The sequence below is a fragment of the Blennius ocellaris genome (genome assembly GCF_963422515.1).
Source record: "Blennius ocellaris genome assembly, chromosome: 9".
In the NCBI taxonomy this organism is placed as follows: domain Eukaryota; kingdom Metazoa; phylum Chordata; class Actinopteri; order Blenniiformes; family Blenniidae; genus Blennius; species Blennius ocellaris.
This window is the reverse complement of record NC_137658.1, coordinates 22,414,050-22,441,057: the sequence shown is the minus strand read 5'-3', so window position 1 is coordinate 22,441,057 and position 27,008 is coordinate 22,414,050. Positions and strand designations below refer to the sequence as shown.

General features: G+C 42.2%; 1 protein-coding gene across 1 annotated transcript in view; it reads right to left on the bottom strand.

Moving 5' to 3' along the window:
* gfra3 (GDNF family receptor alpha 3) overlaps window positions 1–27,008 on the bottom strand; it is an 84,717-nt gene that overhangs the window by 22,562 nt on the left and 35,147 nt on the right. Inside the window, exon 2 of the mRNA XM_080501877.1 lies at window positions 6,131–6,427. Within this exon, the coding sequence (XP_080358003.1) occupies window positions 6,131–6,427 (297 nt within the window). The remainder of the gene's footprint in view (window positions 1–6,130; window positions 6,428–27,008) is intronic.

The window sequence follows — 27,008 nt, the reverse complement described above, 5'->3', positions numbered from 1 at the left end:
CCGTCGCCAACGCCACATTTGTCACCATGGAAACCAGTGGTTTACAAGGTTATTTCATCCACCACACAACTCCTTCCGTCATTTGTCATGTTCGTTTTGAATTGCTTCATGTTATCACTGTTCACTTTACAACTCTGTGTGATCCCCTTGACTTCTGACCGCCAACTGCTCACCAGGGTCATGACATCACTGCATCCTGTGGCAGACCAGACGACAGGGAATTGAGAGCTGGACATTTATGACCTTGGTTTGAAATCAATTGGATTTAAACTCTCCTACAATGAAAACACTTGTTTGAACTTTTCGTGACCTTTGACCCAATCACTCACAAAATTGTGTGGAATCATCCTTAGATAAAGACAAATCATTTCTGAAAATGCTGTGCGTAGATAGATAGATAGATAGATAGATAGATAGATAGATAGATAGATAGATAGATAGATAGATAGATAGATAGATAGATAGATAGATAGATAGATAGATAGATTACTGGAGAGTTTCTCCTTCTATTCTTTAGCTAATGCTAAAGCTAACAGGCATTCTTCCTGTTTGAGACACAAGTGAACTACAATGTAAAGCAGATACTTGGTAAACACTTCTTTATTCACAGCTTTAATGTGCCCAGTCCTGCCTGGAGGAAGATACAATTAAATAATGCTAATTAGTTTTCCGCATTGTTTTATGCTGCACGAGTAAAAAGGTGACTGCTGCTTGAAGCAGTGTATCTATGGCGTGCTGGCAATCTGGTGAAGTGACGACAATGTGAGCATGTAGAGGAAGAATGCAGGTTTTTAACCATGCTAAAATCCATTTACGACTAGTACATCATTATCACCATATCAATGTTTGAAACATACAATAGGGAAGCAGCAATACAGTCTTCTAAAGGCCGAGTACAAAGTACGTGTACCGACAGATGACGTCAGGGAACACTCACCAGGTCATATCAGTGATCTTTTCCAAGTATGAGTAGGCCATGCACCCAATACCTGACACTGGTAATATCATGGGCCACATTTGGCCCGCGGGCCTTGAGTCTGACACCTGTGGTTTAGACCGTCGTGAGGCAGGTTAGTTTTACACCTCTGATGTGTTGTTGCAATGGCAAATCCTGTTCACTTCTGCCTGAACCCTTTGATCGTAAAATTCTGCGTTGGGACGTCGTCTTGTTGACAAAATGAGTTGACAGAAAGTGTTGCTTTTTCTTTTTTTGTTGTTGTTGTTGTTGCATTGTGTTTCTGGTTGACCGAATAAACTACTACTACTTAATGATCCTACTACAAAAACACTGCTGAAAACTTCAGACACAGATTGTAAAAAAAATAATTAATAAAACTGTATTAAATTCTATGTTCTGCAAATGAAAAAAATACCTGCGCTTATTAAATATTAAGAATAAATTTTTTTGTAGTTTGTCACCAGCAGATTTGACCTTCAGGCATTTTCATATGATCAAATCTGGAAAACGTTTGAAGAGAATTTCAAAGTATTAGAAGCAATTTAAAGAATTAATGAAAAAATATCGTTCCTCGCGGTCGTACATTCTTCTTCGAGGGCCATGCTCCATGAGGAAGCAGCTTCAGCTCAGAAACAGTCCCCTTTCATTGAAACTCATCAGAAATCAATCTGAGCGTCTTCCAGAGCAGCTGATGATCCCGTTAATCATTACCTCCACTCATGTTGACGCACATCTTGTTTGCGCCGGTTATTGGATTTTCCAGCAGGTTCGTGTATTTTTCATGTCGCTTTATGGCTCAATGAAGTGTTTCTATGACTCCACCATCTCCTCATGTTATTGTGTTTTTGTCTTCGGATCACCACTTCCACGTAACAGTGTTCTTTCTCTTTTAAACAAATACAACTGTAACATGTTTGATTTGTTTTCAAGGCGTCTCCAGTTTCCTCTGAAGTGTTTCGACGTCGTTGGTTTTGTTTTTAGTGTTTGTACAGATTTTTGTTCTCCTGACGTCCGTCCTGTTTCGGTCTCTACGTTGAAATAGTAAATTGAAATATTTTATGTGCCACTACTTGATCTCTTATCAACACGAGGTAGTTGGAGTCATCCGGTTACATATGTTGACATGTAGAGTCTAAATGAACGCAGGATGGAAAAAATATTTTCTTCAGTCCAGTTCGTTGTCTTTCACACACTGATAATATATAGTTGAGTCCCCATTCGTAGCGCGACTAAATTATAGCATTTGTGAATCTGTTTATCACTGAAACATTTTTGATCGGGTCACTAAAAGTCCAATATTTGGTTGCAAGATAAAATATTCTTCTAGAATTTGAGTTTGAAGTGAAAAGTTCAGAACATTTTACACAGCAAAGCGTTAATGCACAGAGCATTAACACATAGAAAAACAACGCAGTTCACCGAGTTGACGTCACAATGACGGTAAATTAGCGAAATACAGTGAATACACGAAAGAAAATCCACAGGATCGAATCTGATATGATTTCAAGTTGAGAAACTAATATTCAAACATAAATTAACAGAGACTAACAGTACTTGGAGTTGTTATCCCAGCAGTAGATCAGTCCACAATGTAACACAACACCAAAAAAAAAGGAGGAAACAGCTTTAGAAAAACACATTTTGTGCAAATGTGAATAAATCAAACTGTTCCAATCACTTCCATGCAGATTCCTAATACAGTTAACGTCGTCAGATTATAACATGATTTAATAATCAATATCTGCTTTTGAGAATAACTTCAAAAATTAGGAACGCTAAGAAAAGATATGTCAAATATCTGTATTGTCAAAATCACAAGTAAAGACAAAAAAGTAATAAAGTGTAACTTTAAAAAGAGTCAAAATGTAATGTTAAACATATATGAAAAGAAATGTACGCTTTTTAAAATATCAATGAGTAAAATGTCGAGAATAAAGCTGAAATAAACATTAAAACACTGAGATATTTCTTATGGAGAAAAATTTGGAAAAGTCAAAATGTTTTGAAAATTCTGAATTAAGAAAACCCCAACAAATCCAGTGAGTGAAACTGAATATAAAGATGAAGAATGAACATGAGATCAGATAAAAAATTGTGTAAAGTCAGAATAGACTGCTGTTCTTTTGAGAAGGAATCTAAAGTGTTGAAGTGAAACGGTTGAAATGTCATGATGTTTAGTCTTAACTTTAAACCCATGTGTCGTCTCTTATCCTGTTGTGACGTTGCTTTAAAGGAACAAACAGAGCTGAGACTTATTGGTGGTGATAACACGCTTCCCGGTGTTTCGCCTCCATTGCTACAACGTCCTAATCTTGATGATTCCTGTAATGTGCGTCCACAGTCCACCGCACACGCAGCACACGTAGTAGAACACGTCTGAGCTGAAGGAAAACGCACAACAACACTGCAAATGACTGTAAACTTATACGTAAGATAATAGGAAGAGCCGTTATCGGCCAATAACACATCCCTCTGTCATTTAACTCTCATTACGGTGGACAAAACGCAAGATAAGATAAGAGGAGACGCAGCTTTTGTCCGATTGTGGAAGCCATTAGTGGCGCTCTGATTGACTCGTACGCCGCACGTTTGTTCCTGCAAATTATTTAAGCACACTCCAAAGTACAAACTCAATCAAGAATGTAATGGCATGTAAAGTGTTTATGTATGTAAATCCTATTCCGGGCTATATATTTATGGTAATGACACGCTAGAGCAGCCTAGCAGCATTAGGAACTGAAGAGTGTGTAATTACACTAATGCTCCACTGACTAATAGGCCACAGGGGAGGAGGAGCAGTCCGCTGGCTACTGTCTCTGTGTGTGTGTGTGTGTGTGTGTGTGTGTGTGTGTGTGTGTGTGTGTGTGTGTGTGTGTGTGTGTGTGTGTGTGTGTGTGTGTGTGTGTGTGTGCGTGTGCGTGTGTGTGTGTCAGGACTGCTGCATGTGACTGATTTAGGATTATGACACTGCTGTGATGTGTGTAGTTAAAATAGTTTGATTGTTACGCTGGTCTGACAGTTACAACTACAGGCTGCTTTGCAGATAAAAATGATATAAAACTGTTACAGCTGCTATTAGAGGGGAAAACAGATTTGCTCCCCGCATGGCGTTCAGAATGACTACAACATTCAGAGTCCGTTACACAATCAGCATCCACCAATATGGATGTGATGAGTGCTTTCACTGCTCTCACTACTTTCATTAATTTCACTACGTTGACATATTTCACTATTTCCACTACTTTCACTAATTTCACTACATTTACATATATTACTATTCTCACTACTTTCAGTGCTTTCACTGTGTTCACCGATTTCCCTAATTTCACTACATTCACTGATTTCACTACTTTCAGTGCCTTCACTACACTCAGTGATTGAACTACTTTCACTATTTTCACTACTTTCACTACACTGAGTGATTTGCACAAAGGTGTAAATGGGAAATGTACCTCAAACATTGTTTGTGTTTTCTTGGTTACCTGTTCTGGTTCCATGTCTGAGTTGTTCTGTTATTGTCTGGTTATTGTCCAGTTGTCGGTTGTGCATTCCTGTTGTCTAGTCCATAAACGATTCACGTGCATTATATGTGACACCCTGAGCCGAGGTGAGGTTGTGGCTGAGCGCACCCCCCCCCCCCCCCCCCCCCCCCCCCCCCCCTCTGAGCGACACATGCATGTGTGATTCAAATAAAGACCTTCCTTAGCATTCCTGGGTCTCCTGGTTCATGTATGCGCACTGTCTGCTCTACAATATTTGAATTGTCATCTTACTGTTTAAAAGATAAACACAGTTGCGGTGGTGATGCTAATACGATGAGCCTGCCAATGGGAGTTTCCATTATGTTAGCATTAAGTTAGCAACCTTTCAGGGAAGAACAATGCATAAGACATGTGACACAACAAATCAATAACGAAAGTCCTTGCTAAAATTTTTAATAATAAGTTTTAGTCTATTTTAATGATTCGTTGTTGCAGTCCGAATAGAAACCACAGACACATACACACAGTGAACAATACCCTATAAGCATTAGCAATGGGAGTGCACAGACATTTGTATTGACAGACAGCCACGTTAGATTGTTATTGATCTTCTATTTTAAATCTTGGTTATTTCTATTTTATAGCATTGAGCCTTTTAGGTATTTCACTTATTTGAGCTCTTTTAGACCATTTTTCTATTCCAGCCATTTTTAGCAGGTCCATCTTTATCTTTTAATCTAAGCATCTGGACTCATAATACCATCTTGTGGTAATACGTGGTATTACAAGTGAGGCTGAGCTCAGAAAGAATGACAGAAGAAGAGTCAGGATTGTTGAGGTTCATATCAGGATGTTGAATCTTGTTGATGAACCCATTTCTGCCTGGATTGAGCACCAGGGCCCAGTTGTTCAAAACTCAGTTATTATAACCACTGGTTAAGCCCTAACCAGCGGTTAAATCCTTAACCCACCGCTAGCGAACCAACCATTAAATACGCGTTGTTAGTTAACGTCACCGTCCAAGTTAATAGTGAGGTGGTTTGAGTCCCTGGTGCTGCTCCGCCCACATTCAAGTCTCCGTGCTCCCGCGTTTTGTCTTAAACATTGTGTTGGACGGCAGCGCAGCGTTTTTATCTCGTCTGTTAAACGACCATCAAACATGACAAACTACGCTGCTGCCGGGATTTTAAAGTGGAACATGAAAACTGAGCTGGGGTGCTCAACGGCATCATGTTGCCTCATCTTTTTTTAATTTTGACCCGAGAGAACGATATAGAAAGTGACTGTACGAAGCCCCGGAGTGGCCGTAGAGAAAATAATAATTATGATGCATGGCAACGAGATAATAAGTCGTTACCTCAAATTAATAAAGCGAGGGAACGAGATCATTTAATCTCTGAAACGCTGCTACTGCACATTGGCAACTGGGCCGTAGTAACTAGTTGTTTTGCACATGCTCAGCAGATGGACAGTAACAACAATGTTTCCTCAAGGCAACATGACCCCGAGTCCAGATTCTCAACTTTTCTAGTTGACGGTCACCGTAGAAACAATCCAACATGGTCGTCTGTCCACGTACGACCACTGTTAACATTTATAGCGTATTCCTCTATGTGTGTAGGTGTGTTGTTTCATTACCCAAACGAACAACAGCGCCATCTTGTGGCCCGGCTTGCATCCTGGCACTGACCTGGCAGCAGGCGGACCCTCCAGTAGATGCGCAGGCACTGCTCCTCCTTGCGGAAGCCCCTCTGACACTTGCAGGTCAGCAGCGAGGGGTGTTTGCTCAGCAGAGTGTCCCTCCTCTCCAGGCACTCGGACGCCACCTGCTCCGCCAGCAGGGCCACCTCCGCCTCAGCCGCGCACAGCTCCAGGCCCCGGTACAGCGCCTCGCACTGGGAGTCCGTGGAGCACTCGCGATGGGCGTCCACACAATCGGCCGGGCCCAGGTGGAAGGAGAAGCTGGCGGCTGATGGAGACACACCTACTGGGAAGAGACGGAGGACATAACAGGACAATGAGGCGGAGGTCCAGGTCACACATCAGAGTAGTCTCAGACACACACACACACACACACACACACACACACACACACACACACACACACACACACACACACACACACACACACACACACACACACACACACACACACACACACTTCAATCAAGAGTAGCAAAAAAAAAGCCTTGTGATTTCCAAACTGCATTTGTGATTTCATGTGTTTAAATAATCTAAAGGTAAGGGAGAGCAATCATTAATTTGATAAGTGACCATATCAGGTCACGTTTGAATTTCCTCCTGTTTCATCCAAACCAACAAACATGTCACGTGCAATTCTTCCAAAACGTCTCGTTCACATAAGACATTATATGTGAGGACGGTGGTTCCCAGTAGAGTGCAGGCAATGATCGTTTTAAATCACATTTGGTTCATAAAGGTCAACCTTCACAGAGCTGGGGTTTACAGCACAAGACACAATTTCACTGAACCGTAAGGAAATAAATGGTTGTGAACAGCTGAACTAGTCTAAGTGTATAAATATAGGAAATAGGAATGCATAATTAGCTTACAGTTTAGTTTTATTAAGTTAAGTGAAATGTGGCTGATTCTGATCTAAACATATCTTATTATAAATACATAGCCCATTCTATAGTTTTTCTTTAATTATTAGTTTTACAGACATTTAATCCAGATACAACCGGAAATCACAGTCTGGTATATCTCTAATTTTAAGTATTTTTTATGAATAGGTGCCCATTAAAAATGTCCAAAGTCATGGCCTCAGGCCACGTTTTATTTTATGTCACACTTTATGTTCTCTAATGTTCTTTAGCATTTTTTGACATAAGCTTAATAAATCCATTTAACATGCAATTCATAGTTTTGACTGATGTCAAATTTTGAGTCACACAAAACAGCATAAAACATAACAGAAATGTACGATCAGACTTATGTAAGCCCCTCAACCATATTTTCTAATCTTTGACACATTATGTAATAATAAGTGGCTTTTTTTTCTTAGACGATCAAATGAAAAACCTTTCATCATTTCATCTCAAATTCACTAAAATGTTTGTAATAAAGAACTCATTCACAGTTTCCGCCTCATAAATTTAATTTGTATCTTGATTTCTTCCCAGTAATGCTGTTGTAACATTGTTAAGGCCAGGTTGTTACCTGCGCCAAGCTTCTTTCTCTAAAACAAATGAAGGTGGCCTTTTGGTTGTAGTGAATACATTAACCCTGTTCTGTAATGTTCTTGTATTGCCTGAGGGGATTCATGAATACATGCAGGTCAGAGACAAATACACACTGTGTGTAGAATCAGGCTTGATTCATTCCAATAAAATCAATAAGGGAAATCTAATTTTATTATTATCATATTTCGAGAACCAGCTATAATGTGAATGTAGTAAAAATTGAAGGTGTAGGAAATGCTGGCTTATACATGAAGACCATTTTAAAGCCTTCTTCAATCTTGATATGTTATACGTGTGTGAGCTGTTGGTCAAGCAGCTCTGATGACTGCGAAGTTGAGAGGTTTGATCTTTCCCTGCTATAAAATTAATTAATCTAGCTGGAAAATCTGTGTGTGTAAATGTTTTATCACCTGTGATTTCATATATTTTCTCAGCAAACTACAATACTATATATACAATATAATGGTTATAAGATGTACTAATAAAATGAACAAAAACACATCTACTGTGAGTCGGGATGCACAGTGATATCGGTATCTGCCAATAAACAATATGAAACTGTAACATGGTAATAATACGTGGATGGTCATATGAGTTGAGGGCAGACGAGGCAACGGAGCTGGAAACAAAGTCTGAAGAGGAAAAAGAGCAGGAGTTGAGGAGCTTCGTACAAGCCAGATGGCGGGGATGCGGCAGCACGGTGGATGGATCAAATGAGAACGGGCGATGGGCCGCGAGGTCACCTGGTCTGACCTGTGGATGGGAGAACCTTTCCGGGTCAAGTTCCTTACACACTCCGTGTACGATGTTCTACCCAGCCCATCCTACCTTTTCTGCTGGTGCAAGGTCACCAGCATGCCCCTTGTGCCAAGGGAGAGGAACTCTGGAGCACATCCTCAGCTCTTGTCCCAAAGCAGCTCGGGGAGGGTCGTTAAGCGACGGCGACACCACCTCCATCTGCGGTGCCATCGACCAGAGCAAGTGTCACCCACCACCAAGACGCCAGACCACATTTGTGAGAGCGGGACAAGAGCCAAAGCCATATCCAAAAGCCAAAGCAAGCCTCCTTGGGTCAGCTTGTGACTGGCAGATTAGGGTGGACTACCAACTAACCCCAACCCAACTCAAAGTACCAGAAGCCATTGGTGAGGCCACCCTACGGCCAGATATTCTACTGGTCTCCAAAACCTCAAAACAAGTAATAATGCTGGAGCTTACAGTGCCCTGGGAGGAGAGAATCGAAGAAGCCCACGAAAGAAGAGGAGGGTAGTGCACCCAGCTGGTGGAGGAATGCCGCCGACGGGGGTGGCGTCTTCTTCTCCCTCCTCAAAGGTCAGCGCTGTCACGTCGGGGTGCCATTAAGAAAGTGCACAAATTGACTTTGCGCTGCTCCAGATGCCACCGGAGTGAATTGAATGAGACATGAAATTTCACCTGCTTTCACTCTGATGAGATCAGGCCTTTGCTAAAGGATGTGGAGCATCACTGACTGGAGGTTTCACAGTGGACCTTTCTGTGTAGGGATGGAAACTCGTCTGTGTTTTGTCATTGTCGAAAGAACGTTTTGCTCTCACTTCTTCATTTCCAGGGATATTGAGGCTTTAAAATGAGTCACAGTTAAATCAAAAAAGAGTGCTACTTAAAAATAAATTCCAACAGTGAAACTTTTTAACTATTAATACAGATATTCTTCAACACTTGAGTTAATGTGGAACGGGGGAGCTTTGGTTAACATTGTCAGAAACCTGGTCCAGGTCCCTCTGGCATCAGTCTGCCTGTTCTCCCTGTATAAGTATGTTCAAAGTGTACTTTAACAGTGTAAGCCAAAGCATTTTTTTAATTACCCTGAACTGTGTGGCTCTGTCTCTTCATGCAATTCCCTTACAAATACACAATATTTCATTGTTAGCTTCATCAGTTTGCCATTTTCACACCACATGATGGAATCAGATGGGATAAAAAAAGCGAACTAATGCCCAATGTACTCACAAAAAGGTCCAAAGGTCACTGTTTTCATGTCTCCTACCTTCTACCCCTTACACTTAATACACTGGAATGAGCATTTTGCATCCAGTTCACCAGAGGGAGCTGCTCTCAATTAACTATGTCGGAAGTTGCACTAATGTTGATATTTGAACTAGAGATCCACAGATCCACATTTTTATACTTCCGATCCTGATACTATTCCAACGCCAGAGTTCTGTTAGCTTTAATATTATTATTATCATTATTGTTGAATTTAAATGAGGCTGTAATAAACTCCTCTCTACAGTAAAGTATGAAATGTACAAATGTATGCATGTATTCTTTCAAAAGACAACTTGAGGTTAGTATCAGGTCAGAAAAGGAAGCAGTACAAACTATTGTTGTTCACTTTGGACAATGTACAGACAGAGTGAACAGAACCCACTCACTGAGTTATTTCACAACCCCATCGACACCGAGGCAGAAATAATTTTAGATAACTTATTTCACGATAGAATTATTTTGTGAACTTGAGCAAATCTGGGGAACTTTCCAGTGATTTAAAAAAAAATATATTTTTTTAAAGTCTTCAGCTTCTGTACATTTGTGAGTCTGTGAATCTACTAAAAAAAACACCCCCCAAAACATTGGGGACCACGTTATATTTCTTTAAACCTGTAGGCCTTTGGATCTGAAGAAAAATAACCACGTTATGTTCACTAAGGAATCACAGGAAGAAGACACAGTAACACATCTAACACATGATATCTGTCAGTATTTAACAGTAAAATATTTCGATTGTCTATTGGCGGCGGCTTGTCGTGCATGTCTTAAGCCACACCCCTTTCCTGTTTCTACACGGCAACAAACCAAACATCAATCAATCTGTGTTTCCTGTAAGAAGAAACTTTGGAGATTTATCCAGAGATTTATTTCCTCTGGTGGAATAACAGCATTTACGCATTTATTGAACTTTTCCACATCTTGTTATTATGGGATGGGACCAACCATCGGTATTTGAAACTGTGGTGGAACAGGAGGTAGCAGCTCCAGAATGCTGCAGAGTTTATGGAAGTGGCTGCGCAGCTCAATGTTGTAACATTCTTACACTAATACTCTGTAAATGTGCGAACATAAAAAAGTCCATAAAAAGTCCACATTCCCGCGGTGTGTTTGAGAGGGCCTGGATGGGAGCGCCTGCCTCGGCAGATTGACTGTGAACATCTTCCTGTTTTATCGGAACGACTGTGCTGCCGGCGACTTCCCTCGTTTGAACCTTTACAGCTTCTTCACAGTGAAACATTTGCTGTGTGATTTCTCTGTTCGGTCGAACTGTGCTGAACACTTTAACATCTCCACCATCAGAACCACTTCATGTCAAAATTGTGTCGCAATTAGTTCCAATACAAAGACAAACTCTACAACGAGGTCACTTCAGTTCAAACATGAATTTCAACACTTAATAAAAGGTTTCATTTAAAGAGGTTTTGAAAATTAAAAGTGTTGGGTCAATTCCTGACAAAATCAGCAAAGGCCTCTTAAATCCCCATCTTGGATTTGCTTGAACTTTTGAAGAAACCCTAGCTTTGGCAAAAAAGATTGCATGTATAACAAACGTCTTTAATACCCTTAAAAAAGCTGTTGGAGAGTTTGTAGCTGCTGAAACGTTTGTGGCATTTGTGATTTTAAAGGTTTGAAAGATCTGTAGTGTATTGTAAAGACTTCAGAGTCCAGTTTGAAGTGTCCATCTGAAATTTACCTGGGATTAGTCCAGAAGATGTGTTCAGACAGATTAATGCAAATAAAAATGTAATGAGGTAGTTTGCTGGTTTCCATGCTGATTTTTCTCTCTGTACCAAAACCAGCCGCAACAGGGCAGAGCTTCATGTTGCCATGGCGTCAGGAAGAGATTTGAGCTCATGTGGCTACAGACCTGGCTGTTTTTTTTTGATTAAAGGACCTTTTTAAGGTGTTTGCAAAGACGTCAAATATAACACTACCCACGACTGTTGTTTATGGCTGTGAATTCATCTAAACTGGGATTGTTTCAGACCACCTCTACAGTGTTCCCTTTAAATAGTGAGGTTCTGGATTAAAGGTATACAGGAGGATTTTCAGGAATTTTAGGAAAGAACCGCCCTCTCCACCGTTTGAAAAAAATGCGCATGCGCAACGCTGTACCTGCTCCCGAGACGGAACGCCTACTAAAATGCGTGCGAGAGACGTGCACGAGCCCAGTTCTCCTCGTGCACGCTCTGTTTACAAGTCACAAGTCGGCATCGCTCACATAAGCTCACTTTACAAGAAGATTTGCACCAGAGGGGGTGAAACTGTGTAAAAATGTCCGAGAATAATGTGTCGGGTCGGCCACCGGCATGATGAGAACCGTGTGGAGTGAGCTGCGCGTAGGGACGAGCACGTACGACGGGCTTACGTCATATATCACCAGAATGATTGACAATTGGTAGGACCAGTTATTTTGATGATCCACCCGGAAGAAGAAAATCCTCTACTATACCTTTAAGTGAAAAATTTTTTCAGGGCTCTCTGATAACCTCCATTTGGAATGTAGTTTATTGTGATCCGCCATCTTGTTTTGTAGTTCCATCACACGTCTCACACACACCTACACACACCAAGCTGTATATAGGTAATTAGAATCTGTGTTTTATTTGTTTTCATTGTAAATAAATATAATTTTTGAAATCATACTTGCTGTTTTATTAATGAGCACAAAGGTGAATGAAATGTCGACCTCTTCTTTGTCAAGAACTCCAAAATCCTTCAAGCTTTACTGGTACTTGTGGTAATTGTAATTAATTTAACTATCAATTAAAATTCCTAATCAACTGTTTAGCATATCTTATGAGACTGATAAAACTGAATTGGCTATCATTTCCTGTTAAACAGGTGCTCCAGGTTCTGATACAAATCAGATTAAATGTTCAATAACATAATTAATAACTATCTTTGATAGTTATTAATCATTATTGATAGCCAAACTGCCAAATACAACATCGATGGTACCTGGTGATCCTTATGAGGTAAGAAATCCCTACACACTGAAGTCCTAAAAAAATCTTTGAGAGTTGGTTTTCATGCTGTACACAACTCTGTACTACTCCTAAATGCAATGGCATTTGTTCTCTGCAGGCCGAAGAAACAGATCTGAATCACAGACTGATGCTGATTACATTTTGTCCATGAATACTTAATAAATAATTCCAAATGGTCTGTCTGCTTCTTCTCATTTCGTCCCCGGCTGTGCTGCTTCCAGACGTGTACTTCCACGTTAAAGTGATGGCTAAAATCACATTTTAGCCATCATCTGTTGTCGGGTAAAGAAATCTGCCTGAGGCCTTCACATTCAATTCTGCAGGTGTCTGCAGCGTAAAACTAGTGTCGGTCACGCTGCTGCTTCAACTAATCAGATTTTGATATTGACGACTCAGAGCCTTCTAGAAGGCCTAGCAGGATGTCAGTGAATTCAAGCCCTCTGATTGGCTCGTCAGAGAGTTCACTCTCCAGCGCTAGCTGGCTGCATCTGTAGCGAGCTGCATGAACAAAAATATAGTTGTCTTTATTTAATAATGGTTTTGTCAACCGACAATGACTAAAGGAGGAGATAAAGACATTTAGTTGCAGATTTATTGTCAAAACAATTTTGAAGACGAACTTTTCCAAAAGGTCTTTGAACACATCACAGAACAATTTACTAGCGCTCACTACAAACTCCATGGCAGGATTCAGGATTATTTGCCATTATGTTATTTTCAAGACCACGAAAAGCTGATGTTTGTCTCCCTCCTCGACCTCCAGAAGCTTCGGGAAAAACAGCCGCTTTTTTATGCAGCTGCAGCAGGAGAAGGGACGTGAACTTGGCTTTGTTTCATTCGTAAAGGTATTTATTCTGGCTTCACTAGTATTTATTTGTGATGCAAAGGCTTTTTATATGGCATTTCTGCATGGTAACATGGTTTTTGTAGCCATAAAAAAAGCAATTGAGCGGTGGATTGACTCAGACCAGCAGTGAAGGCCTGGCTCTGAAACGCACGGCCCGCCACTGCTAAATTATTAAATTAAATCAAGTGACTGTCAATGACTTAGATTAGTTTTAAAGAAACAAAAATTCTAAAAATGAAATTGACCATTGGTCATTACTTGCACCATAAAGGGTTAATGCACAAAGTAGAAGTGTAATGAAAGTTTCTGCGGTGTCAGCACAGTGTTGGTCTTCAAACTGAGAAAACTACTGTTTTGCAGCTTTCCATTTGTTCAGAAACTCAGAGAATGGCTTCGACACTGACGCCGTTTCTCCAACAAGTTATCTTGCCGTGGCACTGACACATCGGCTGCGAGCATCATTCTTGTCAGTGTTTCCTCTCTTCTTCCAGAAACAGTGGACAAACTCAGAACAGCAGATTCTGGATGTTTGCAGATTTTGTGTTGCGCACCAAAATGTGGTGATTTTCTTGAGGTCAGATTTAATTGCGGCAGCCCTGCAGCAGGCAGCAGCTGCGGTGTGTGGTGCCTTGCTCATTGATCCAGGGGCCTCAGGTTGAGGACCATCAGCTTCAGTAACTTCTGAAAGTGAATCAAGTTCCCTCACATACATTTCCTCCAAATGTCGTCCTTGATTGAATATTAACAGTGATTTTGATGTGTACATTAGCAACTGCTTTAGCAGTGATCACTTCAAGCCGAGTATTGATCTAAGCTTTCAAAAGTAACGGAACCTTTTGAGTAATAGAATTAATGGCATAAACATGGAGTACATGTGTTTTTGGTCTCTTGAAAGGGACCAGAAAGTTCCACCTGCAACTTTCCACAGGTTGGAGACGGAACTACCCTTAAATATGTGTTTGCTGAACTAGATGTGATTACAGGTCGGTCAATGGAAACAATCACCAGTCCATCTTCTGCCTTTGTTTGGTGTGAGAAGTGGCCTTCTGTCTATCAGACTGCAGCAATTACAGTTTTTTTGTGTTTTTTTTTTTACTAAATCACCCTTCATTGTCAGAGGTGTCTAAAATACGACAGCCTGAAGCACTTTAACTAAACTCTGGTGGAGTGCAGAACAACATCACAGCACCAGGAGGTTATTACCACAGTTCTGAGGCGATCTGACTCATCCACATTCATCCTGTTGGATTTCACTGCAGCTGGATGGAGAACAACACCACTCTCAATAGACCAATACAGTCTTTATGAACAATAACATGCTTTCTTCAGCTTTCGTCACAGGAAGAATCAGTCCCATAACATCTATTCTTCTCTTTTTTAAGTTCACAGTTCAACAACGTTTTTAGGGTGAATTCGGGGATAATTCCAGGCTATAAACTACTTAAACATGAACCCTCATCTAATTGTTCAGCAATACTAACTCTGTCCAAAAACTTTAGCTTCAAGCTGTTGTCAAGATGTCTACAGCTACTTTCATGCTGTTTGCATTTTTCTTTATTTCTTTTGCCCCCTTGTCCTGTTCGGCAGCTTGGGCAGACAAATATGATGAGATTGAGAACCTTCTGATGTCAGAACAGTTTTTGCTCTTTGTTCCGCTGTTCGCTAAAACAAGCGAGCTGCTGGTTTGAGATGTCACCAGGGTCCTCAGAGTGCGAGACAAGCCCACAGGAAATACTGAATTGTGTGCGTAAAGAGTTAATGTGGAGGCTGTCGCGGAAGTTTCGCCTCCTTCAGAGTCCCTGTGACCGACAAACATGCCACATAATTGAACAGCAGCTTGGCTGGTGACTCCGCCGGTCTTTTGACGGTGCCACCAAACCACAGCAGAGCGAAAGTGGGCCGAGGCGCCCGTGTTCAAGGATTCTCTGTGTGACTGTGCGGTCCACATCAGTCGGCCAGGCGGCACGCCAGCTGTCAGAGACCAGACACACAGACTTCCACTCATCCGACTTTCAATGGCCGACTCTGCGACTCTCCCCTGCCTTTCCAGCTGTTCGGCTCATCCTCTCTCTCTCTCTTCTCTCCTCTGCGGAGCCGGCTACAGAAGATGCTCTTCAGCGCGGATATTCACAGCTGGCAGGCGCTGATGATTTTCTGAGCTAGTTTTCATTTATGCCTTATTTCGGGGCAGAACTGGGATTGCGTGAAAACCCAAACCTTCCTCCAAGAGGAGGTGCTGCTTTTCTGTAAGCGAGGCCTGCTTCGACTTGCAGAGAAAGAGGGCTCTCCTGGTAAAATCCAATAGCTGACGCGCACCGGGGGAAGAGCAGAGAAGTTGTCTGAGGACAGCAGAAATGTCATACGGGGAGGAGAAATAGGGGAACGGATAGATAGATGGAAAAAGGGAGAGGTGGGAGCGCAGGAGAGAGCGAGAGAGATAGACGCACAGGCAGAGAGCGAGCGGGCCAATGTGAACCTTGATGGGTTAGACACGCGCGCAGTATGAGGCACAATCAGCATGCACCGCCGAAAATGATGTTCTTAGAATCACACAGCACACACGCACGCACACACACACACACACACACACACACACACACACACACACACACACACACACACACACACACACACACACACACACACCGCACACACTGCTGTCACAGGGAAAAACAACACGGCAATGCGTACGTGCATGGCCGCCCTCAGAAGGACCCTTTTATGTGTGTGTCCTGCTGGGAGGGAGACTGGGAGGCACAGAACCCATCATTATTACCAGAACACAATACTGCACAACCACGGGAGGGTGGGGGGGGGGGGGGGGGGGGGGGGGGGGGATTCGAGGGGGCAAAGCAATCTGTCGAAGTCTCACACACACTCGCATGCTTCCACGCACACACCTCAGTGTCAGAATAAAGTGGCTGAGAGAGCATAAACAGCTTAGCATTCAGTGCCGGATCAGTAGATAGTATGTAAATTGAATACTGAGCGTGCTGATGAAAGACTAACCACATACATAAAACATTGTAGGCTGAACAAACAGCCTTTGTGGAGCCTCACGTCCCATGACACCCGCCTGCAACTCACTTTGTCCAAACATCTGCCTTGATCGGTGGAGTCAGGAAGGTTTTACCGCGTCGTATACCTGCACTGACATTCTCTCGTTCACTCCGCTGTGCGATGAAAACTCCTCGTTTGGCTCGGAGATCCAGCTCTTGATGATGCTGAACGCCCAAAGCTGACAGCGTCACGGTGTTTCACTTCAAGAAAATAATAATTCATGTCAAGTGTGACTCAGGCTGTTTTATTTAATTTGAATGACATTTGAATAACTCACAGCAACATCACCATCACGCACTGAAGAAATAAAAATAAATGGTGAGGTGAAGCAAGTCATTTTAAAATATCAGGTGTTTTGAAATTGGTAAAAAAAATTTCATTCTTTTGAAAAACTTTTAGAAAGACAATGTGTAAACCACTAAAAATACAGTTTTTTAACGCTATGAAACTGACCGCATCTTTTATTTCATTCTCACTTGTTTCTGCATGTTGTTAATGATTTGGCCTCACTGTAACGTGATGATCATAGAGGGAGTCCACAGCACAAATGTTTTCAGCCACCAGTCGACTAACATGATCCAGAACAAGATTCTGCAGCCACGTGTGGCTCTTCAGCTCCTCAAGAGCGGCTCCCTGACACTTCACTAAATTAGACCTGAATAAATATTTGATCTATTTTTAAGTTTATTTACACAGCAAAGTCACTTTCAAAGTGACTTTTATCTTTTGGATAAAAAGGGCTTTAAAGGAGTCATGTCACACAACTTTTCAACACATGGTTCTTATTTTTTCCACAAACTTTGTATGCAGAGTTTTTTTGCACTAAATCCAGCTTGTCCTTGATTTTCATTCAGTTGAATATTTGATCATTGAGCCTCATTCAGAATCTGCTGGTTTCAGGAGCTGGACTGGCTCCGCCCACATGCCCATCTTGGGAAGAGGCGGTACTTCCTCTCCTCATGCCATGTGCCATTGTTTACATTCTATCTGCCACTAAGTTACGGAGAAACGCTGTTGAACCAAACCAATAAGAACCAGAAGGAGAAGCTTCTGAAGAAGTTGTGACTCTACTGCTGCAGCAGGATGTTTCAGAATGTTAGTAAAACATATTGTGTGTCTGAATATGTTCATCAGCTGCTCTGAATATTTTCTTTACAAAGAAATGTGTGTTTTAACAGCAAATACATGACTATTCAGACCAGCCTGAGTGACTCTGACCTAATCATACTATGTGCATGCCACACTGTGATCAGATCATTTAATGATCCTCTGCTAATGATCATAACTAGTAGCAGACAGGAGAATATCCTGAACCCTCATTTAGTCATAGAAATAAATAACAAGATCACCTCACAATTATCAAGCCCATACACACACCTCAGACTCTGAAAAGCCTACATTTGATCTGCAGTCTCTATCAGCACAACTTTGCAGACATGAACAATACCTCACAGAAGACAAAAAGAAACCTGGGATCAGCTGTTGCAAACTAACCAGCCTGGTGGTTTGAAAAGTAACATAAACGCATATAAATCACAATATTTTACTTACAGGTCCCACATTTGCTTTGCTAAAAGATTTGCAGCAAATCCAGTTCTGGACATGTTGTGAAAAAAGTCCTCTGTGAAGTGCTGGGAGCGATGACCCGGGTTTGGCTAAAACCTTTGGTGACGACGCCAATGGTTTGAATTCCAATTCACTGGTTGGAGCGCACACTTTAGAAACAATTAAACAAGCCAGAGAATGAGACAACAGACTTTCTTCACTTCTGGAGTGTCATTCCCAGGTATGGGGACTCATATTTCTGTAGGAAAAGCATTAGATGCATGATATGGGACCTTTAAGCTGATCATATTATACTTCTTATTTTTTGAAAGGCACAATAGTTAAAACAGGAAATAAATGCTCAAATAACTAGAATTTCTAAAAGGAAAAATCAAAACAAGCAAAGCGACTTATGAAAAGAATAAATGTCCTTTCGTGTGGCCATGAGACTCTATAATTCCTCCGTGTAAATAGTACTTGCTGTGTTTTATATTAGCCACTGTTAAACCTTGGGCATATTAATATTTAAAATGACTTGTTTAATTTCTTTATATTTATTCTGTAGTTAGCAATACTTAAAGTAATTTTCCTCTGGAATGATTAAAGTATTTCTATTCTATTCTATTTTATTCTATTCTATCCTATTCTAAAATATCAAAATAGCCTGAAAAACGCTGGAAAAGAGGGATGAAAACACTCCACTAAAATCAGGTACAAAACACCTGAAGAAGCAATGAAATGTTTACCATGCTAAATTGTAATGGAAACGTCATAAATGCAACATAAGATTCCGTTTTTGTACGTTTCAAAACTATTGTATATATGAAACTTTAGAAGCTCCGTCAGCCACATTTCACAAAAATCACAAAAATGCCTGTCTTGGCCTTAAAGGTTACAGAGCCCTGGTCTAGAACCATCTTTGAATTTTCAATCTAGTTTTGCATTAGGAGGAAGTGCGAGCTGGACAAGAGAGAGGAGACAGTCAGTAAAGAACAGAGTTTCAGTCTCCTGTTCGAGCCTCGTGGCAGTGCTTAGGAACACAATATAGGCGTCAGTTTTTACTCTTTTCTCATGGTCCAGACTGAAGTGGAATAAAACACTTTTTCACGGCTTCGTCCCAAATCTCACCGCTATATTTTGGGAGTGAAATAAGCAAACAGATGGCATATTGGCTGCTCCCATATGCAAAAAGACACTTTCATAGTTTCCACTCTGCAGAGGGCTGGACTCAATGCACTCCTGGGATTAGTGTGAAGCGAGATGAGAACTCATAGAGCTCAGGAGTTCCTTTTCCCTGTGGCACACCCACAAACACATGCAGCCAGGAACCCGTGGTGCTCTGGAGACCTGTCACGTCCTCTGATTGATCCGTCTGCATTCATGCTTCAAACCAAAACTACATCACTGTTTATTTAAAAGTGCTGATGCCAACTGCACACCAGGCTTTACTGTGCTCCTGTGTTACCTACCAGGCTTCAGTCTGCTTCTACCTCACCAGGCTTCAGTCTGCTTCTACACGACCAGGCTTCAGTCTGCTTCTACCTCACCAGGCTTCAGTCTGCTTCTACCTCCACAGGCGTCAGTCTGCTTCTACCCACCAGGCTTCAGTCTGCTTCTACCTCACCAGGCTTCAGTCTGCTTCTACCCACCAGGCTTCAGTCTGCTTCTACCTCACCAGGCTTCAGTCTGCTTCTACCTCACCAGGCTTCAGTCTGCTTCTACCACCAGGCTTCAGTCTGCTTCTACCTCACCAGGCTTCAGTCTGCTTCTACACACCAGGCTTCAGTCTGCTTCTACACACCAGGTTTCAGTCTGCTTCTACCTCACCAGGCTTCAGTCTGCTTCTACCTCACCAGGTTTCAGTCTGCTTCTACCTCACCAGGCTTCAGTCTGCTTCTACCTCACCAGGCTTCAGTCTGCTTCTACACACCAGGCTTCAGTCTGCTTCTACCTCACCAGGCTTCAGTCTGCTTCTACCCACCAGGCTTCAGTCTGCTTCTACCCACCAGGCTTCAGTCTGCTTCTACACACCAGAATTCAGTCTGCTTCTACCTCACCAGGCTTCAGTCTGCTTCTACCTCACCAGGATTCAGTCTGCTTCTACACACCAGAATTCAGTCTGCTTCTACCTACCAGGCTTCAGTCTGCTTCTACACACCAGGTTTCAGTCTGCTTCTACCTCACCAGGCTTCAGTCTGCTTCTACACACCAGGCTTCAGTCTGCTTCTACACACCAGAATTCAGTCTGCTTCTACCTCACCAGGCTTCAGTCTGCTTCTACCTCACCAGGATTCAGTCTGCTTCTACACACCAGAATTCAGTCTGCTTCTACCTACCAGGCTTCAGTCTGCTTCTACACACCAGGTTTCAGTCTGCTTCTACCTCACCAGGCTTCAGTCTGCTTCTACACACCAGGCTTCAGTCTGCTTCTACACACCAGAATTCAGTCTGCTTCTACCTCACCAGGCTTCAGTCTGCTTCTACCTCACCAGGATTCAGTCTGCTTCTACACACCAGAATTCAGTCTGCTTCTACCTACCAGGCTTCAGTCTGCTTCTACACACAGGTTTCAGTCTGCTTCTACCTCACCAGGCTTCAGTCTGCTTCTACCTCACCAGGTTTCAGTCTGCTTCTACCTCACCAGGCTTCAGTCTGCTTCTACCTCACCAGGCTTCAGTCTGCTTCTACCTCCACAGGCGTCAGTCTGCTTCTACCCACCAGGCTTCAGTCTGCTTCCTACCTCACCAGGCTTCAGTCTGCTTCTACCTCACCAGGCTTCAGTCTGCTTCTACCCACCAGGCTTCAGTCTGCTTCTACCTCACCAGGCTTCAGTCTGCTTCTACCCACCAGGCTTCAGTCTGCTTCTACCTCACCAGGCTTCAGTCTGCTTCTACACACCAGGCTTCAGTCTGCTTCTACACACCAGGTTTCAGTCTGCTTCTACCTCACCAGGCTTCAGTCTGCTTCTACCTCACCAGGTTTCAGTCTGCTTCTACCTCACCAGGCTTCAGCCTGCTTCTACCTCACCAGGCTTCAGTCTGCTTCTACACACCAGGCTTCAGTCTTCTTCTACCTCACCAGGCTTCAGTCTGCTTCTACCCACCAGGCTTCAGTCTGCTTCTACCCACCAGGCTTCAGTCTGCTTCTACCCACCAGGCTTCAGTCTGCTTCTACACACACCAGAATTCAGTCTGCTTCTACCTCACCAGGCTTCAGTCTGCTTCTACCTCACCAGGATTCAGTCTGCTTCTACACACCAGAATTCAGTCTGCTTCTACCTACCAGGCTTCAGTCTGCTTCTACACACCAGGTTTCAGTCTGCTTCTACCTCACCAGGCTTCAGTCTGCTTCTACACACCAGGCTTCAGTCTGCTTCTACACACCAGGTTTCAGTCTGCTTCTACCTCACCAGGCTTCAGTCTGCTTCTACCTCACCAGGTTTCAGTCTGCTTCTACCTCACAGGCTTCAGTCTGCTTCTACACACCAGGCTTCAGTCTGCTTCTACCTCACCAGGCTTCAGTCTGCTTCTACCTCACCAGGCCTTCAGTCTGCTTCTACCCACCAGGCTTCAGTCTGCTTCTACCCACCAGGCTTCAGTCTGCTTCTACCTCACCAGGCTTCAAGTCTGCTTCTACACACCAGAATTCAGTCTGCTTCTACCTCACCAGGCTTCAGTCTGCTTCTACCTCACCAGGATTCAGTCTGCTTCTACACACCAGAATTCAGTCTGCTTCTACCTACCAGGCTTCAGTCTGCTTCTACACACCAGGTTTCAGTCTGCTTCTACCTCACCAGGCTTCAGTCTGCTTCTACACACCAGGTTTCAGTCTGCTTCTACCTCACCAGGCTTCAGTCTGCTTCTACACACCAGGTTTCAGTCTGCTTCTACCTCACCAGGCTTCAGTCTGCTCCTACCGGAGCAGCGAGGGCTTGAGGATGGGGACGATCAGTTTTTCTTGCATTCACCACGGAGTCATTGGATGAAGCTCTGAACTCCACGAGCACAAATGAAATTATAGGCATGGAGTTTGACGTGTCGGTGAAGGACACTACTACTACAACATTTTCACCAAACACATCTGGATTTGGTAAAAAGGGCAACATGCAATAAGAAAGCTGGTCAGTCTCAAGGTGCGTGGGGGAAACAGGAGACAACTAAGAGATTCACAACCTCTCTGGTACAAATAAAGTGGTGTGGAGTCACAACAACAGCAGGTTATCTGTTGAAGGCTGAGCTGATATGCACCTCCTTCACATATAATGCATTGGTATTCATGTGGCAGGTTGTGAATTAATCTAGTAACATAAACGTCTTATAGTCTGTAGTCAGACACATTTGCTTTGTGCTGCAGGATGTTCAGATTTTACAATTCCTGTAGTAATCTTTCAGTGCCTCCAGTACCAGAGACAGCAGAGCAGCTCTACAGCATGATGGCGGCGGCGTCATGTTTTATGCTGGACTTTTCTTTCTGCACTTGGTTTGGTGGCCTATAAACAAACTGAGAAACTGTTATTTCTTTTTTTTTTTTTTGGCTTTAATATTCCCCCTCAAAAAGGGTTTCCTGCAGTGCGCAAAGGAAACAGAACAGCTTGAAGTTGGTGAAACTTTTTCATTCATCAGACCATCTTGTATCAGTTAATTAAGGTCACGTGACCTCTGGACATTAAGCACAGGAGAGTCTGTTTCCATTACAAATGTGACAATCAACAGCTTTCATCGGATATTTAAAGTCATACCGAATGATCAACTGTGTGAAGACAGGATTTTCTGACCTTTATTTTAATGATAATAGGCTTGAAATAATTTTAATACAAAACTGATTTATGTGCGTCGATTTGTGACACTGAATTGATTCAAGTAAAAGTGGTGATGATCTACCAATTATTGTAGTGATGCTACAACCATAATGACAAACTTCCATTACAATCACTAATGTAGACTTAACAGACAGCCAGTCCCAGAAAAACAAAACAGAAATATAAAACTGTTCATTTCAGATAAGACGATAAGAAACCAGGCCACCAAACAAAAAAAAAAAAAAGAGATTATGAAATGCATTCTTTTGTTCTTTATCGTGACTGAAGTGCAAAGAGCTTTATGGAAGAAGAGCGCTCCACATCAGAGACACTGTCTGCTGCCCTTTACTCAGCCTCCACTTCAAATACACTGAAGAAAGAGCAAAGGTTCAACAACCAAAGTCTGAAGACACGTGAGCGTGGCTGGCTGAGCTGCAGGATCCCCAGAAACCTGGAAACACTTAAACCCCGGAGCTCACGTGGGCCAGACCTTGGCCTCGTCCATCACCCAGCTTTCACATTAATTCATTCATACGCATCTCTGGAGCGTGTAAGAAGACATGAGAGATGCAGTTGAGATTTAGGGTACATCCACACGATGAGAAAAATGATCTTTTTTCTCCCCAGCCGTCTCCAAAAAACCCTCCGTCCACACGTCACTATGAACACGGCTCAACACGAGGCTTCAGGGCGTGTAGTACACATGCCAGGCCTTTAGGGGCGCTGTGACTCACCAAACATACCAAAAACACAGAAGAAGACAGAGCATATAGAACTTCAGAAATAGATTCCTGCTCATAAACCTCTTTATAATTCTAGTTCTATTCTATAGGTCTATGGCCACACTCTTCCTGCTGCTAGCATCATGTTTTGGTTATTTGATGATATCTCGGACCACGGTAAGGGGAAGAGGGGGACGATTGCGACATCTTTTTTCCACAGATGATCAACTTTGCCGTCCACACCCCAGGGGGTTGGACGGCATGAGCCGGGGTTTTAAAATGTCCCCACTCTGGGACCTGTGTTTAAAAAAACAAAACAAAACAAAACTGTTTTCACGCTTTTAAAACACCGCCTCATGTAGATGGCCAAAAACAGCCCTGAAGCTATCCACAACGTCCTGCATCCTGCTGAGATAACAAAACCGGCTTCATCACACGTCTCTAAAGTGCAGCCAGCGCTCAAACACCGAGAAATGATGTGGAAAACCGGTGGAACATCTGGTTTTTCTTGCTTTGACACGTGATGTTTGTTTCTTCGGTCAACATGGAAGTCATCAGTCAGTCAGTTATTAGAGCCATTTGTTTCCCACTGTGCACGAACTTCCCTCCTGAGCCAAGAAAAAGTTATTATTGAGAGCATGTGAAAAAGTTTTTGTCAAAGTTGTTGTGCTTGTAGTCCAATAAGGATCGTACTCAGAGCTGAACGACCTTCAGTTGGGAAGTAAATTACCTGAACTCAACCTCTGTGATGTCGCTGTCGCTGGGTGTGATTCATTTCTGCATCATCAAAGGTGCTCATTTTGAAGTCGAGAGGTTGTTTTTTCAGAGGGTTTCAAACAACTCTTTTTAATTCTGATGCCAAGCCAAGCACTCAACCAGGCCATATTAGGCAGATTACATTCAGTCCCACATTGAGCGCTTTGGCCTCATTAAAGCTTCATTTTCAAGCCTAATCAGCCTTTCAGATCAGCAATAATGTTCATTTTGTGACCATTTCATCCCAGAAGAGGATCTGTGGTGCTGTTGTTGGTTTTTCATCATGCACAGCTTTTAGTGGGTTGATGATTTAGTAAAAAAAAAAAAAAAAAAAAGCCGTTTTGTAACTGTCAAGTCAAAACTGCCTTGTTGTTCCATTACATGTCGTTGTGGTACAGGAGGGGCTTCCTGCAAAGGCCGGTGCTGCAGGGCTGGAGGGAGACACACACACACACACACACACACACACACACACACACACACACACACACACACACACACACACACACACACACACACACACACACACACACACACACACACAGCAACCCAAAGCAGCTCACCAGGTGGGGAGAATCATCAAGCAATCAGAAGGTGACTGAAGCTCCAGCAGCTTTCAACAGACAAACCAGTGCTCTGCCTGTGCAGAGAGACAGAAAGATTCTGTAAAGAACCAGGAAGGCAGCCGGTAAAGCTGACAATGAAGACTCTCTGCTGGGGAGCTTTGTGTTGATTAAATGTGACGTGTGCTGTGTCTTCCTTTGAGCTTGCTGATTATGATTTCAGAAATGAATTGGCGATTTTTAGCTCATTTAGTTGTATTTAAAATCTACTAACAACAAAATGTGGTAATTCATGTACTTTGATTTACACTGGAGGACATTTCATGATTTTATGTATTAAAAGTGGAATTTGTGTTGATTAAGTTACAATTCAAACAGATGAGAATGGATCTTTGTTGGGAGTAAACGGTTATTTAATTTCTACTAAATTAACTTAAATACGCTTGTGTCGATGTACTATGTAATATAAGTATATAAGTTAACTTAGGTATAACTTGTATATAAGTTTGGATTGCTAAAGATAAACACACTTCATTGTGAAACAAGTTGCATACATGTGTACAGTGACATGATTTCTTTGTTAAAAGGTTTTCTATCTACACCTACGGCCACGGCTACATCCAATAAATAATGCAGAAAAGGAAGGAAAGACTCTGTAGTGATTGAGTGGAATCCGGTTTGAACTCTGCTCCCTTTCAAATGGGGAATCTGCAAAAACCAAGACTGAACTTGACAGTAACTGAAGCTACATCAGAAAAGTTGTTTTAATAATAGGTAATTCTATCCATTTGAAAACTGCCAGTTATTGAAATAGTGGAAAAAAATATATACATACATGTATTTCTAAAAGAATACAGATGTGTAGGCATGTATACGACAATGTTTCAGGCAAAAACACATCATTTTAGCATTTTTGTTTCAGAAAAGTTTCACATTCAAAGACAGAAATGTTAAAAAGAATGGAGATAGCATGCAAGATCACATGCATACACGGAACAAGACATTATAAAAATTAACAATGGGAGTACACAGACATTTGTACAGACAGATGACCAAGTTCAGTTGTTGTGACTCAACTATAAAACTATCAAGTCCCAGGAGAATATGAACAGATAGTCCTGACACTCTGGAGGAAACGTGCAGAACACCTAGTTACCGCGGCTGTGGTGTGCAGGACCAGGAGCAGCATTTCAGAAAAGGTGCATTTTCCTCCCTTTCCATGGAGGATTTGGAGCTTTTTCAAAAAGTTCCACCTTGGGAACCATTTTCACAAAGTTGTGCATTATGTGGCTCTGAGCATATTCTCATGTAAACAGATGCCAAAATCACAACAAAAGTTTTCTGTTTTCACTTGAAATGTTGTCAAAAGGTTGTTAAAGACCAGATTGTAGTGAAGGAAAAAGTGCTTCAGAAAACTTCGACAGGATGTGTCGTGCACACGGATTCCGAAATTGACCCTAATAATTCCAGTCTAAAAAAAAAAAAAAAAGAAGCTGAATACGCAATGATGGAGATATGAAGCCCAGTTTTATCATAGTGATAAACATTCTGCTACAGAAACACACCCACTGCAAATTCTTTAAAAGACTTGATAAAGAATATGGACATAATTCGATGAAATCCTGTTGATCACTATTCAACAAAAGACGAACTGTGCAGTGACGACTCACAGTCGACATCCAGCTGAACAAAAGGACCACGGTGGTCGTCTCCACGTCACAAACATGAACCTAAGCAGGAATGTTCAGGCCAGACAGTGGAGTGTTCAGCACACAAAACATACCGGTACTGTAAATGGGGAACATCAGTTTTTAAAGTGGACACATAAAAACCCTCCACAGCATGCAGTGATGGCCGGGCCAAAATTTTTACAGACGCTCTGACTTTGATGTGATGGATCCAAGGAGACGGTTATCGTTCAAATCAAATGGAAAGAGCAGAATTAAGTATACAATAAGATGAAGATAACAAAAGGGTCCAATATGACATGAAAAGTGTCGTATTTAGTGACAGATTGAAGACCAATGTTTGTTTTGTCGATGATCCGTTGATG